This window comes from Peromyscus eremicus, chromosome 8b, assembly GCF_949786415.1.
Source record: "Peromyscus eremicus chromosome 8b, PerEre_H2_v1, whole genome shotgun sequence".
Classification (NCBI taxonomy): domain Eukaryota; kingdom Metazoa; phylum Chordata; class Mammalia; order Rodentia; family Cricetidae; genus Peromyscus; species Peromyscus eremicus.
The window spans coordinates 42332237-42347529 of record NC_081424.1 but is presented as its reverse complement, the minus strand read 5'-3'; the positions used below and the strand labels follow the sequence as shown (position 1 = coordinate 42347529).

Genomic DNA, 15293 nt, shown 5'->3' with positions numbered 1-15293 from the left:
CCACCAGGGATGTTGAGCCACCCCTGTGGCTGCCAGTCCATTCCACTCCGAAACTCCTTTCTGACTTAAAGCTCCAATCAACAAAATAAGAGCATTAAAAGTATTTAGTACTCAGGACAACTGAAAGGGCTAAGGCACTGAGTTCTGAACCAAACACAAAGTTCCTCATCCCACTGGGCTATACATTCTAATCAGGGAGACAGACGATGCACTCTATGATGCATGTGTTGGCAAGTATGCTAATAGTGAGTGCTAAAGAGGAAAAGGGACATTCAGGAGAACAGGGACAGGATTGCAGTTCTGGATTCATGAGCCTGAAATGGTCTCTGTTGCCATCTCCAACCTCTCCTAAGGGCATTCTGTCACCTTGCTGGAGAGGTCTCAGAGCCTCTGAGGGCACTTGGAGATTCCTCTGACTCCAGAGCTTTTGTTCTGTCCCTGGAATGCTCTTCCAGGATTCCCGTCATTGTTGGCTTGTCCTTACCTGTAAGACACGTTAAGTGGCACCTTCTAGAATGCTTCTCCTAATCCCCGCCCCTCAATACCTCCCACCCCTTCCCCATGACTCTCCATCATGGCTCTTGTGTAGCCCTTTGCTGAAGTACAAGTGGTCAGCTCCCCACTCCACCACCAAGCCCTGCATGCATATACTTGTGCTTGAGTACACACACTTACACACTTACACACACACACACACACACACACATACACACACACTCGTTTTTGAGACAGGGCCATGAACTCATTATGTAGCTGAGGGCAGCCTTGAACTTCTGATTCTTCTGCCTCTATCTCCCAAGACCACCACCTAGTTTTCAAACTCCCTTCTTACACTAGAAACTTCTTCCCACTATATGTTCAACAGCAATTTGCCTCTCAGAAAAAAGTAGATGAATTTTGATTCTTAATTTGGTATGGTCTAAATGTTTGTGTGCCTCATTCCATTAGTATGTTGAAGTCCTAACCCCGAAATGATGGTATTAGGTGGCGAGGGCTGGGGGAGTGACTAGGTCGTAGGGTGGAACTCTCATAATTGGGATTCGTGGCTCTACTGGAGTTGGCTGGGGGAGCTCCCTTTACTCCTTCCACCGCGTGAGAAGTAGCAAAAAGGCAGCCGTGAAACAGAACTCAGGACCTCACCAGACAGGTCTCCTGGTGCCTGTATCTTGGCCTTGCCTGCTTCTAAAACCATGAATAATAAATTCCTGTTGTTACTAAGTCACCCAGTCTATGGTATTTTGTTATAACAGTCTGAGCTGAGAGACACTATTGATAGGTTATCTGCCCCTGTCCCCAGAAGTTCCTCTGCCAAAGCAGTAAGCCGGGTCGAGCTGGACTGAAAACGTTTAACAACAGGTTTATCTGAGCGAAGTAACTCCAGGGTGAGCTCTCCAGTCCCAGAGATCCGAGGCCAGAAGGGAGACTTTACAGGTTGTAGGCTAGGGGTGATGACGTGTCTGCCGCAAGGCTGGGTTTGTGCCCAAGTATAGTCAGAAGCTGAGCTTAGGCGGGGATGTAAGTGGCTGACCGTTTCAGGGGAGGAAGCTGCCGGAAATCTGCAACTGGGCTTTTTGGTGCCTTTTCTTTGTTTGGTGAGCGGGAGGGGTGTGGAGAGAGAAAGAAACAGGAATGGGGCTTCCCAGACAGTGCAGGGGCAAGCTGGAGGTTCCAACTGAACATGTTTTTTCCCATTAAAAAAGAAAAAAAAAAAAAAAAGTTACATTACTGTAGCAATCAGCGTATAACACTTCAAAGTTATTTTCAAAAATTTCCCCCATAAGAAATTTCTCAAAAATTGTATCAGCCTGTGATTTACTGGTATCACCAAAGATCAGAGGGATTGGCCCATTAAATCTTAAAGGAGCCCTGGAGTGGCTGGATTTGGCATGTCTGCCCCAGTACAGGGGTATGACCTTATCGTGCATGCCTCTGTAGGGTCAAACAGGCCTCCTCCCAAATAGAGTTATAACTCTTCTTGAACACACGAAACCCACAATGACTGAGAAAGAACAGAAGCCAAAGACTGTTTAACAACAACAAAAAATCGGAGACAGGATTTTATTTGTCTGAAACTACATTCCTTCAACGCACAGCAACACACACACACACACACACACACACACACACACACACACACACACACACCCCAAAACCAAAACTCACGGAAAAAGAGACTTCCGTACATTCCATACCACCACCATTCTAACTAAATACAAAACTCCAAAGTAATATTTGGAAGACGACTAGGAAGTCATCCCTTTTTCCCCCCTAAATTATGGATCTTGACTGGTTTCTTTAAACACTCAGCGAACCAAAGTCTGATTTCCAGCACCAGAGTCACTAGACACCTGTCTGGCCTGTTTTGGCTGGGAAGCTTACTCGGGTCCAATTAACAAAAATGTTCACCGCTGGCCTGTATGCCGGCTTTAAGTGGTGTTTTGGCGCCCCCTAGTGTCAAGTATTATTGCAACACTTGTACATACCGAAAGTCTTACAGTAAAAAATATTTAAAATAAGTTTTCACTCAAAGGAATGTCTTTAGTTGGTTTTCATTTAAACTTTTGGTTTTCTAAATCACAGCAAAATTTGAACATGATTTCTTCAGCACAAGATGATTGAAAGTCATCGAGAATCACTGGGTTAGAGTGATCCATGGGTATTCATAACTATTGTTTTGTTCAAATTGTGTTTTATGCCCCTGTGAAGAACTTGCCCTATGAATAAACATGTATAAAACAATACCCATGTATGATATTAGTCACTGCAGAGTTGGAAACAGCATTCAGCCAACCAATGAAAGGATGATTATTTACAGTAATGCACCAGCCACGGGAACATCATGCAGCTAATAAAACAAGACCAATAAAGGAGAAAAGCTGAGTGTGGTCGCACATGCCTTTAATCCTAGCTAATAGTTAGGAACTAGAGGCAGGTGGATCTCTGTGAGATCGTCATCAGCCTGGTTTACATAGGGAGTTCCTGGCCAGCCAGAACAACATAGAGAGACCCTGTCTCAAAAGAAAGGGAAGGAGTTTGTTGTTTTGTTTTTTACAATTTTATTTTCTATGTGTTGGAGGGTTTTGTCTGTGTCTGTTTTCCACACACACGCACTGTCCCAGGACACCCTGAGACCGGAGTTACAGAAGATTGTGAGTTGCCGTACGGGTGGAGCACCAGCTCCTCTTGTGAGGACCCAGGTGTGATTGCATGGTGGCTAACAATTCTGTTACTCCAGTTCCAGGGTCCAGTGCCCTCTGTGGGCACCAGCCACATAAGTGGTGCACAGATATACATGCAGGTAAAACACCCGTATATGTTAAGGTTACCAGTTCTAGACCAAATCTCTTATCAGTAATATGTATAGAAGTCCTTCCCAGGTCCTAAGGATTCTTTTTTGGTTTTTCGAGACAGGGTTTCTTTGTGTAGCTTTGCGCCTTTCCTGGAACTCGCTTTGTAGACCAGGTTGGCCTTGAACTCACAGAGATCCACCTGCCTCTGCCTCCCGAGTGCTGGGATTAAGGGTGTGGGCCACCACCGCCAGCGCCAAGGATTCTTAAGGAATGTCTTTAAATATACATGGCAGCCCCCCCCCCCCAAATAAACCTAGTAGAAGATGGGAAAGGACTGAAGAAAATATACAGCTTTTTAACAGTACACAAATAAATGGAAATATATTCTATGTGCACTAATGAGAAAATTCAGTACAATACAGGTACAATTTTCCCACTTAATCTATAAATTTAATATAATTTCCACTGAAATTATGCTGAGTTTTGCCATTACCTGAAAGCTGACATAGTTAAGTGTTAGGATTTTCGGGTGCTTTTAAATTCATGTGGGCTGGAGTGGTGACTCTCACCTGTAATCCCAGGACTCAGAAGGCTGAGACAGGAGGATTACCTCAAATTCCAGGCCAGCCTGGCCTATAGAGTCAGACCTTGTATTAGGAAAACAAAATCTAAAAGTCATTTGGGAAAATATAGAAAGTACTCAGAAGTTTATTTAGATTCTAAGTGTTAGTGCTCCACTTATTATAATTATAAATCAGGGGCTGGGAAGATGGCTCAGTGGTTAAGAGCACTGGCTGCTCTTCCAGAGGACCCAGGTTCAATTCCTAGCACCCACATGGCAGCTCACAACTGTCTCTAATTCTAGTTCCAGGGGACTTGACACCATGGCAAGACACCAATGCACATAAAATAAAGATAAATAAATAAGAAGAAGAAAGAAATGAACAAAAGACTTGAATCCACAATGGACAGCAACAGAAGTACAACAGCCCAGTTAGGTGGTGGTGGTGCACCTCTAATCCCAGCACTTACGAGGCAGAGGCAGGTAGATCTCTGTAAGTTCAAGGCCAGCCTGGTCTACAGAGTGTTCTAGAACATCCAGGGCTGTTACACAGAGAAACCCTGTCTCAAAACACCTGCCCAAATAATAATAATGATGCTGATAACAACAACAACAACAATAATAGTAGAAATACAACAGACCAATAAGCAGCCCAGCCTCCATAGTATTTGGGAATATTCAACTTAAGATGCAGTGACACTTCCTTCCACCCATCAGATTTAAAAACATGTAACTTTACCGAGTATTGAGAAGTGTGTGAAGTAAAAGAAACACTTCTCCTGTCCAAATGTTATACCATTCTGTTGTAGAATATTATTTTAAGGTCTGTTACTTTTGTTTATGTTGCATTTGTTTAACCCTGTGAAGCTGTGTTACTGTGTCTGTCTAAAGCACCTGATGGTCTAATAAAGAACTGAACAGCCAATAGCGAGGCAGGAGAAGGGACAGGCGGGGCTGGCAGGCAGAGAGAATAAATAGAAGGAGATATCTGGAAGAAAGATCAAGGAAAGAGTGAGAGAAGGAGATGATATCAGGGGCCGGCCACCCAGCCACCCAGCCACCCAGCCACCCAGCCACCCAGCCACACAGACAGCCATGGAGGAAGAGTGAAAGTAAGATATACAGAAGTTAGAAAAGGAAAAAGCCCAGAGGCAAAGGTAGATGGGATCATTTAAGTAATGAAAAGCTGGCTAGAAACAAGCCAAGCTAAGGCCAGGCATTTATAATTAAGAATAAGACTCTGTGTGTGATTTATTTGGGAGCTGGCCCCCAAAAAGAGCAAAAACAACCAACACATTCTGTGAAGAGCAGTTTAGCAACATCTAGCAAAGCTTGATGATGCTCATCCCTATGTCCCAGCATTGTTACTCTTATGGATACTGTTTCACACGTATAAAAGAAGAACATTAGTCTTAGTTGGTAAAGGAACTAGCAGTGTAAGCCTGGCAAATGGGGTTGGACCCCTGGAACCCACATAAAGGTGGAAGGGGAGAACTGATTCCATGAAGATGTCCTCTGACCTTCACACAGGTACCATATGGCATGTCCTCTCCCACCCCACATCATGTACCTTCTCACTCCACATCATGTGCAGGCGCGCGCGCGCGCGCGCGCGCGCACACACACACACACACACACACACAAATTAAAAAAAAAAATACATAAAATGTTATTACAGCATCAAATCTTCTTCCGTGTGTATGCAGGTGTTTGTGTGTGATGTGCACGTAGATGCAGAGGCCAACCTCCAGTGTTATTCCCAAGTGCCACCCATCTTATTTATTAAAACAGGGCTTCCTGTTGGCCTCAGACAACCAAGTATGCTGGGGTGGCTGGCCACTGAGTTCCAGGGATCTAGTCTCCCCAGTGCTGGGAATACAAGTGCCACCACAGCCCTACTTTTCTGTAGCACGAATCTTAAAAGATCTTGCCAATTTCTCAGCTGATCCTGTTTCCTCAGACTGGAAGCCTCTGAGTCCTCATCCAAACAGATCTCAGCTGAACTGCTGCTAAAAACTAAAGCTTAAAAAAGGCTCTAGTTCCTGGTCCTCACGCCTTATATACCTTTCTGCTTCCTGCCATCACTTCCTGGGATTAAAGGAGTGTGTCACCATGCCTGGCTGTTTCCAGTGTGGCTTTGAACTCACAGAGATCCGATGGATCTCTGCCTCCGGAATGCTAGGATTAAAGGTGTGTGTGCCACCATTTTCTGGCCTCTATGTCTATCTAGTGGCGGTTCTGTTCTCTGACCCCAGATAAGTTTATTAGGGTACAATATATTGGGGGGACACAGTATCACCACACTTTTCTTATGTAGGTTCTGAGGATCAAATTCAGGCTCTGGTCCCTGCAGAGTAAGAACTTTACAGACTGGGCTGTCTCCCCAGCCCAATTTCTTTTAGTATGCATATGAATACATACATATTAATGAGTTAAATGTGATATCCAATCATGTTTTCTCTAGCCTTCTGTCTGTCTTAGCTGGGGTTTCTACTGCTGTGAGGAGCCACCATGACCATGGCAACTCTTATAAAGAAAAACATTTAATTGGGTAGCTTACAGTTTAGAGGTCCAGTCCATTATCATCATCACGGGACATGGTGGCATGCAGGCAGACAGGGTGCTGGAGAAGCTGAGAGTTTTATATCTTGATAGGCAGGCAACAGGAAGTGGTCTGTCTCACTGGGCAGGGCTTGAACATACATGAGACCTCAAAGCCTGTCTCCACAGTGACACACCTCCTCCAACAAGGCCACACCTCCTAACAGTGCCACTCCCTTTGGGGGCCATTTTCTTTCAAACTACCATATCTTCTTCTCCCCAAGCATTGTTTTTATAGCAAAAATATGGGAGAAATATCCATTATCAATAAGTCTGAAGCAGGTGCAGAGAATTTGAGGCCCTGTCTCAAACAACAACAACAACAATAATGATGATGATAATAATAGGAGGCAAGGTATAGTACAGCTGGATGGTGAATTCACAAGTACTTGGGATAGTCTCTATGTTTTAGAAATGCTTATTATGTTGTTGTTTGAGTTTTTTGGTGTTTTGTTTTGTCTTCACAAGACAGGGTTTCTCTGTGTATCCCCGACTGTCCTCAACTAGCTCTGTAGGCCAGGATGGCCTCAAACTCGGATTTGCCTGTCTCTGCCTCCTGAGCACTGGATCAAAGGCATGGGCCTCCACTGCCCAGCAAGATGCTTATTATGACAAAGTTTAGACAGAAGAATAAATACTGGATGTAGTGGAACATACCTCTAATCCCAACATTCAGGAGGCAAAGGCATCAGGCTGTCTACGGGCTCAGGGCCAGTCTCACAAAAATATCCCCAAACTACTGTATTTTCAAATGGTCTCCAGTTGTCCCTTCTCTTTGGCTGAGATTGCTCCTTTGCCCATTCATCAGGGTTTTTTTTGTTTGTTTGTTTTTGAGACTACAATCTCCACCAAGCTATAGATCCTTAAAGAACATCATACAATAAGTATATTATCTTTGTTGTTGTTGTTGTTTGCTTGTTTTTGGAGACAGGGTTTCTCTGTGTAGTCTTGGTGCCTGTCCTGGATCTCGCTCTGTAGACCAGGCTGGCCTCGAACTCACAGAGATCTACCTGACTCTGCCTCCCGAGTGCTGGGATGAAAGGCGTGCGCCACCACCGCCCGGCTTGAAGTATATTATCATTTTCTCAAGTAGTTTATACCCTTGTGAGGAGGTGCATAATCCCCAAGTTGAACATAAGGCGGTAATCAAGCAGAAAAACACAAGGTTCAAGGGAAGGAGAGGTTCCTTGTCTTGAGCCACAACTGACTTCAAGGAAATGCTTTTGAGCGGCCTTAAAGGGAGGCTGTCTGCTTGGAGGGCTTGGCGCCTAGGTGGGGTGAGGAGTTGGAGCCTGGAGCTTGATGTGGAAGCGACCAGGCGAGACTACTGGTGTTGACACTCATCACCAAGCATCTAGGGCCAAAGAACTTTCCCCAGGACCCAGATCCTAAGAGACAAAGCTGGGACCAAGGGCAGACCATGACGCCCCGTTAGCTTCCAGAGACAAGAGTTAATTTTCCTGGTCATTTGTAACCTTAACCCACTTGGGTTTTCCTTTCCTTGTAGCCTGGTGCCGTTGGAGGATGCTTCCAGGCCGTTGGACACCATCCTACATTAGCCGGGTAAACAGTCAGGAAACAATCGAACAAACCCCATCAAACATTTGGACTACAAGTCCCAGAATGCAACGCTCGGCTTCGAACGTGATCACCCAAGAGCCACCCAGCCGACCATCATGCAACGCTCTCCCGGTAGGCGGGCTCCGTAAGGGGACCGCCCAGTGTTTCTTAGGCAACTCCAATGCCGCGGCAGCATTCTCTTCCGCTTCCGCCTGGGAGAAGAGCGGCTACGCATGCGTCCCTGTGGCGCCTTTCTCCCGCGCCTGCGCTGGCCGAGGTTCCGTGTTGCCGGTAGAGGTTCCGTGCGGCGGCGTCGGCGGCGTCCGTCTCATTTGAACGCCGAGAGCTGTCGCTTTTCTGGTCCGCGGGCCTGATCTCGAAGCCTAGAGCGAAGCGGCGAGATGACGGACCGGTACACCATCCACAGCCAGCTGGAGCATCTGCAGTCCAAGTACATCGGCACGGGCCACGCCGACACCACCAAGTGGGAGTGGCTGGTGAACCAGCACCGGGACTCCTACTGCTCCTACATGGGCCACTTCGACCTCCTCAACTACTTCGCCATCGCCGAGAATGAGAGCAAGGCGCGCGTGCGCTTCAACTTGATGGAGAAGATGCTGCAGCCCAGCGGGCCGCCGGCCGACAAGCCCGAGGAGAACTGAGGCGAGCGCTTTCCAGTCTTCCCCGCCTGCCTGCCGGCCGTGGGCCGCTCCTCCTTGCGCTCCTGATGGCTTGGTCGTCGTTCCGTGCTGTGTTGTCTTCCTTCGCCTGACCTGCTTACCCGCGGACGATGCCGAACGAGGAGTCACCGAGAGACTGTCGGGACCCCTGGGAACCGTGCGGGAGGAGCGATGCTTAGAACCGGCAAGCGAGGGAGAAGACGGCACGGGAGCGTTGGACGCGTTTCGAGTCTGTTTTTTTTTTTTTTCCATAGTTGATTGTCGTTCTTATCGTTTTGATAAAGTTTGAGGTTTATCTTATCTTTTGGTGTGGATTGCCGTGTTCCTTGGGTGGGATTTGGGGAGGGTTCTCTAGATCAAGGTTTCAAGCATTCGTTGCCTTAAGTCCGTTATACACTTTTTTGGTTTTTCGAGACAGGGTTTCTCTGTGTAGCTTTGCGCCTTTCCTGGAACTCGCATTGGAGACCAGGTTGGCCTCGAACTCACAGAGATCCGCCTGGCTCTGCCTCCCGAGTGCTGGGATTAAAGGCGTTCGACACCACCGTTATACACACTTTTATGACATATGTCTTCAGAAATGGTGAATGAATTTTTTTTTTTCACTCATTCAGTGCTCACCAGAGCATACATTATGCCAGTTTGGAGAGAGATAGGTTAGAAGATACAGGTAGATCGGGGCGGCTTGAAGGATTCAGAATTTTAAATACTATGCATATGATGCTGTTATTGCGATGATGACATTTGAGAAAAGACGTTAAGGAATCAAAAGAAATAGCCATGTAGAGCACGAGAAGTTGTTTCCCTTCAAATAGGGCCTGTCAGTGCAGTGGGTCCAAGAGCAGCAGCGTGTTCGACTTCCTGAAGGTACACCAAAAAAAAAAAAAAAAAAAACGCTGGGCGTGGTGGTATGTGCCTCTAATCCCAGCACCCAGGAGGCAGAGGCTGGAGAATCTCCTGAGTTCAAGATTACATCAATAAAGCGTTGGAGTCACTCACTGAGCGTGGTAACACCCGCCTTTAATCCCTGGAGGCAGAGGCTGGGGGATCTCCAGTTTAATGTCTGTCTGGTCTACAGATCGAGTTTCAGGACTGTCAGGGCTACACAGAGAAACCCCGCCTCGCTGCTCCCCTTCCCCCAATGTTGCAGGAAGGGAAAAGCCAAGAGCACCAGGATAGCAACAGGAAGTGGAGGCTGATAAGCAAATGCAAGGACTTTTGAGGGAGGTCTTTGCTTAAAACAAGATCTGGTGCCGGGCGGTGGTGGCGCACGCCTTTCATCCCAGCCCTCGGGAGGCAGAGCCAGGTGGATCTCTGTGAGTTCGAGGCCAGCCTGGGCTAGAGTGAGTCCTAGGGCAGGTGCAAAGCTATACAGAGAAACCCTGTCTCGAGAAAAAACAAACAAACAAAAAAAACGTTATCTGATGCATTTTAGAAACATGATTCCCAACCACATTCTTGGGATTCCATTACACTTCTAAAAATTATTGAAGACATGGCAAGTTTTTATGTGCGTTATAGCTGTTGGCATTCAACAGAAGAAAAAAACTAAATATTATACTTTTAATAGTTTATTTAAAAGTAACTGTAGCTGAGAATGGTGGGGCATGCCTTTAGTCCCAGCAATAGGGAGGCAGAGCCAAGCTGATCGCCGAGTTCAAGGCCAGCCTGGTCAACACAGTGAATTCAGGACAGCCAGGGCTATGTAGAGAGACCCTGTTTCAAACAAACAAAAGCAACAGTGATGGATTTCAGGAGAGCGAGCTCTGGAGCTAAGAGTTCTCGCTGTGCAAGCACAGAGATCTGAGTTCAAATTGCCACTACTACTGTAAAAACCGGGTATAGCTCCATGGGCATATAACACCAGCTCTGTGGAGAGTTGAGTCAGAAGGATAGCTGGGCCTTGCTGGCTGCTGGCTGAGCTCCAGGTTCAGACCTTGAGACCCTGTCTCAAGAGGAGGGTGGCCTGGAGAGAGGACTACATGGAGAAGAGAACTGACTTCCTCAGAGGACCCTGGTTTGATCCTCAGCACCCACATGGCCACTCACAACTGTAATCCAGTCCCAGTGGGTCCATTTCCGGCATCTGCCGCACAGCAGACGTAAGTGCTGCACTTACATGCAGGAAAACATTCACTTATATAAAATAAAACCTTAGAAAACAAACAAGGCCTGGCGGCGGTGGCACACGCCTTTAATCCCAGCACTCGGGAGGCAAAGCCAGGCGGAGTTTGAGGCCAGCCTGGTCTACAGAGTGAGATCTAGGACAGGCACCAAAACTACACAAAAGAAACCCTGTCTCGAAAAAAACAAACAAACAAAATACCCAAAGCAAAAGCAAAAGAAAGCAAAAAGGAAGAAACTTCTCTTTGCGCCAGATGGAAAGCATTACAGAAAAGTACAACCAATCAAAATTCAGAGTTGTGGTGCCCAATCTCAACCCACACACCCTTCTAAAAGGTTTCTAGGCTCAGGGAACATTTCTAAAGGGCGTGGAGGAGGGGAGCAGAAATAAGTCCCAGGGCATCAGGGAGTGTGCTGCGAGTGTCTCCTAGGAATGTCAGAAGCCACACCCATAGAGTCTCACCAACATGGCAGCCTAAAGATGAACTGAATAAAGACAATAACCGTGCTAAAGCAGACAGGGAAAGAGCTCACAACAGGCCTCATCCCTCCACAAAGAACTACAGGCAACTAAGGGGTGCTGAGAGAGAGCGAGAAGTCTTCCCCAGGGAAGATCATACTGGTTGGTTATCTAATCCCAGTGGTCAGCTCTGAAAACATGCATAGCAGTAACATTACAGACTGAGCAGGTATTTAGGACATACACACTCACGTATGTATGTGTATAACAACAATGAATGGAAAAGTGGTCATGGATTTGGAAGAGCAAGGAGGAGTGTGTGGGGGGGTGGAGGGAGCAAAGGGAAGGGGGAAATAGTGTAATATAATTTCAAAAATAGAAAGTAAAACAAAAAAAGATAAGGAGAATGACAGAGTAAAATGCTGGGCATCCTCCTCCGGCCTCGCGTGTGCATAGATCTACACACCTGTACCACATGTGTGCATACACCACACACAGATAATGAAACATAAAATGATACATTTTTATGAAAACTAACTTCAAAACACAGTTTAGTGAGAATGGCTTTTTAAAAAATTATTTATTTATTTTTAGTTTATGTGTACTGGTGTTTTGCCGGCATATATGTCTGTATGAGGGTGTCAGATCTTGGAGTTAAGACAGTTGTGAGCTGCCGTGTGGGTGGGTGCTGGGAATTGAACCTGGGGCATCTGGTGGAACAGTCAGTTTTTTGAGACAGGGCCTTCTGTGTAGCCTTGGTTGTTCTGAAATTCAGGCGAGAAGAATGGTTTTAAAAATACATTTTTGTGCCGGGTGGTGGTCGTGGCGTACGCCTTTAATCTTGGCACCGGGAGGCAGAGGCAGACAGATCTCTGTGAGTTCGAGGTCAGTCTTGTCTACAGAAGGAGTTCCAGGACAGGCTCTAAAGCTACAGAGAGACTGTCTTGAAAAAACAAAAACCCCACACCTTTGCTGCATATGTCTTCAGTATTTCTTGCCTTAATAGAAGTCAGTTGGATTCTCAAATTGGCTTCTACATTCAGACTGTTGGAGCAGAAGGTTTGGTTGAATTGCTTTTAAAGATACATATTTTAAATTTTTGTTTTGTAGACCTGGGGTTTGAACTCAGGACCTTGGACATGTTGGGCAAATGCTCTAACCACTGAGTCACATCTTTATGTTAAAACAAAACTACCCTTGTTTTTTGTGTGTGCATCGCTTCTGTGTAGAGGTCAGTTGTGTTCTTCTACCAGAGGTGGAACTCAGTTCGCCGGAGTTGTTGGTGACGCCAGTACTCACTGAGCCATTTCACACTCCCCCCAAACTCATTTTTTTTAATAGTATGTAGTACAGAAGGAATGTTTAGCCTTTTCAAATAGTTGTTCATATTCTTTATTGATACGTCAGTACAACCCAGCATTCATAGCTTTAAAATGCAAATTACAATATGGAATATAAAGCTAAGTCAATGTGCCTGCTGCTCTTGTTACATTAAAATTCATTCGCCTGTTTTGAACTATGAACTCAAACCCTTTGTACCCAGATATTAGACTATCTATGATCAGTTCTTTGGACGGTATTAGCTCACCGAGTCCAATAGACTTCCAAATGATGACACATTTATATGTGTAAAAAACCACATTCATTGGTAATCACTCCGGTCTCATCAGGAATGTAGTATAGTATTGAGAAACTGCAAAACTCTCGATGCTGTTTGGTTTCAGCTTTTGCTTCAAAGCTTGAAGTGCCACTGATAGTAAATATGGTATTTACTATATTTATGTAATTTTCCTTGAAGTACCAGACCGCTTTGATTCACTTTCTTTCTTTTTTTCTTTTCTTCTTCTTCTTCTTCTTCTTTTTTTTTTTTTTTTTTTTTTTTTTCCTATTTCAAAGTGCTTTATTTTCATTTGGTCCCGAGACTTGGGAGGGGCTCCAGAACGGTTACAAAGCTGCCTAGAGGTTCAGGTGAAGGTCCTGAGGCTGGCTGGTGCAGAGCAGAGGAGGGAGCCCCTTGGAAGGTGACGCCTCCTAGTCGTTCATGCTGAGAGTGAGCCTCTCGAAGAGGTACTCGCCCAGAGATGGCGAGGGCACACCGGTCTGTGCTGGCTGCGGCCCAGCCACCCTGCGGAGGTTGGTCAGGTGGTTGCCCATCTTTTTGATGGGCTTCACCTCCTCATCTAGGAAGCAGTTTTCCAGGAAGTCACAGAGGTGAGGATCTGTGCGAGCAGAAGCCAGGGCATGAAGATCCAAGAGGGCCTGGTTCAGGTTCTTCTCCAGGGCCAAGGCAGCTTCCATGGCCTCCTGGGATTTACCCCACTCATCTTGAGTGGGGTTCTGCACATCCTGGAATAGTGCGCGGTGGCCTCTGCGTTCATTCTGCATCTTGAGCAGCCGATTGGCGCTCAATTCGAGGAAGAAGCCAGAGCCACGTCATCCCGACCAAAACAGTAGCCCAAAGAGAGGTAGGTGTGGGAGTCCGGCAGGTGCAAGTTGACCAGGCGGTTCACTGCAGCCTCCACTTCGGTGGAATAATTCTGACGGACCTGGGAGCGCATGGCCAAAGGTTGCGAGGAGATGGTCCCAGAGGCTGCGACAGGAGACACTGAGAGGCGGCTGGAAGCTAACAAAGGGAGTCCCCTGGGTCTGCTCCGTCCAAACACTGTTGAAGCAAGACACAGACACGGGATCTCCGGGTGCTGCCCTTTGATTCACTTTCAAGAACAAATCTGCCAAACGCCCAAGTCTGCATGTTACAGTGTAGGACTGGGCAAGCCGCTCTGCAGCAGAGTGTTTCCCTGGTGTGCTTGAGGCCCAGGGTGTGCCCCCCAGCAACGTAAACGTAAGGAAACCAACAATAACACTAGAGTTGCTTTCTTCGTGGGAAAAATGGAGACGTTCTGCTCTCAGCTCAGAGAAGCACAACTGTTTCCCTTGACAAAGCCAGCATACTCTGAAGAGAGCAAGAATGCTTTGTTCATCCTATCGGTCTCATCAAGGGTTAAAATGTCGTAAAGTTAATGATCTTACGGCTTTATCAAGGACTCCTGCTCCCCCCAAATGCTGTATGTAGCCTAGGCTGGCCTCAGTGGCCGCCAGTTCATTACCCTCTGGCGTTGCTGCGTTAGAGGCATGTCCAATTGTCTGCCTTTCAGCACAGACACTCCTGTCAATGAAACAGTTCTAACTGCCTTTGCTGGCCAGGTGAGGCAGAGTATACCCATTAGTAGTAGAATTTGACGCTATTGTCTTGATTCACACCAATCACAGCTGTTGTTGATGTTGCTTTTGTATAATCTGTGCAAACATTAACTGTGGGAAAAAAAGTTAATAAACTCAAGTTTTTATTATGAGAAGCACTTGACTTTACGGATTCCCTGAAATGCCTTTTACGGCAATTTTACTGATTTTCCTGAGTGACTGATAGTAGATTAAATAATAGTTACTTGGGTATTTGACAGACATTTTCTCAAAAATGAGTGAAATGAGCCATCACTTCGGGAGAGCTCCTAAATTGCTGCACCAGAGGAGAGGGCTCCTGTGGCTGCTGCATTGAGAGGAGACAGGCAAAGTGAAAGGGAGCAGATTGTAAGTGTTCATGCAATTAAAGTGTCAACACTAATGCATCGCCCCACCCCCACTCACCTCAGAGAGTAAAAGTTAAACTGTAAATCACGCTATCATAAAACCCGATCCAGAAACACAAATTGTTGTTCGAGGGAACTCTTGGTGGAGGCTGCAGGAACAGACTGAGAGAGATGGCAGCTTGCACGGGAGAGGAAGAAGCAAGGCCTAGACCTACAGAGTGAAATAACATAGGTGCTAACCCTCAACCTGTGGGGCACGGCCCCTCTGGAGGTCAAATGTCCCTTTCACTGGGGTCGCCTATGACCATCAGAAAACACAGATAATTTATATTACCATTCATAACAGTAACAAAATCACAGTTATGAAGCATCAACAAAAATAATAAGGCACTGTATTAAAGGGTCGCAGCATTAGGAAGGTTGAGAACCATT

The 15293-nt window shown here is 46.2% G+C and overlaps 1 protein-coding gene and 1 pseudogene across 1 annotated transcript; one reads left to right on the top strand and one right to left on the bottom strand.

Moving 5' to 3' along the window:
- The first annotated feature begins 8303 nt into the window (after positions 1-8303).
- Positions 8304-8931, top strand: Sf3b5 (splicing factor 3b subunit 5). The gene has a single exon (XM_059272375.1). The coding sequence runs from the start codon at positions 8415-8417 to the stop codon at positions 8673-8675; it is 261 nt and encodes an 86-aa protein (XP_059128358.1). The 5' UTR covers positions 8304-8414; the 3' UTR covers positions 8676-8931.
- A 4374-nt stretch (positions 8932-13305) lies between these two features.
- Positions 13306-13832, bottom strand: LOC131918378 (ferritin light chain 1-like; annotated as a pseudogene).
- Between the last annotated feature and the right edge of the window lie 1461 nt (positions 13833-15293).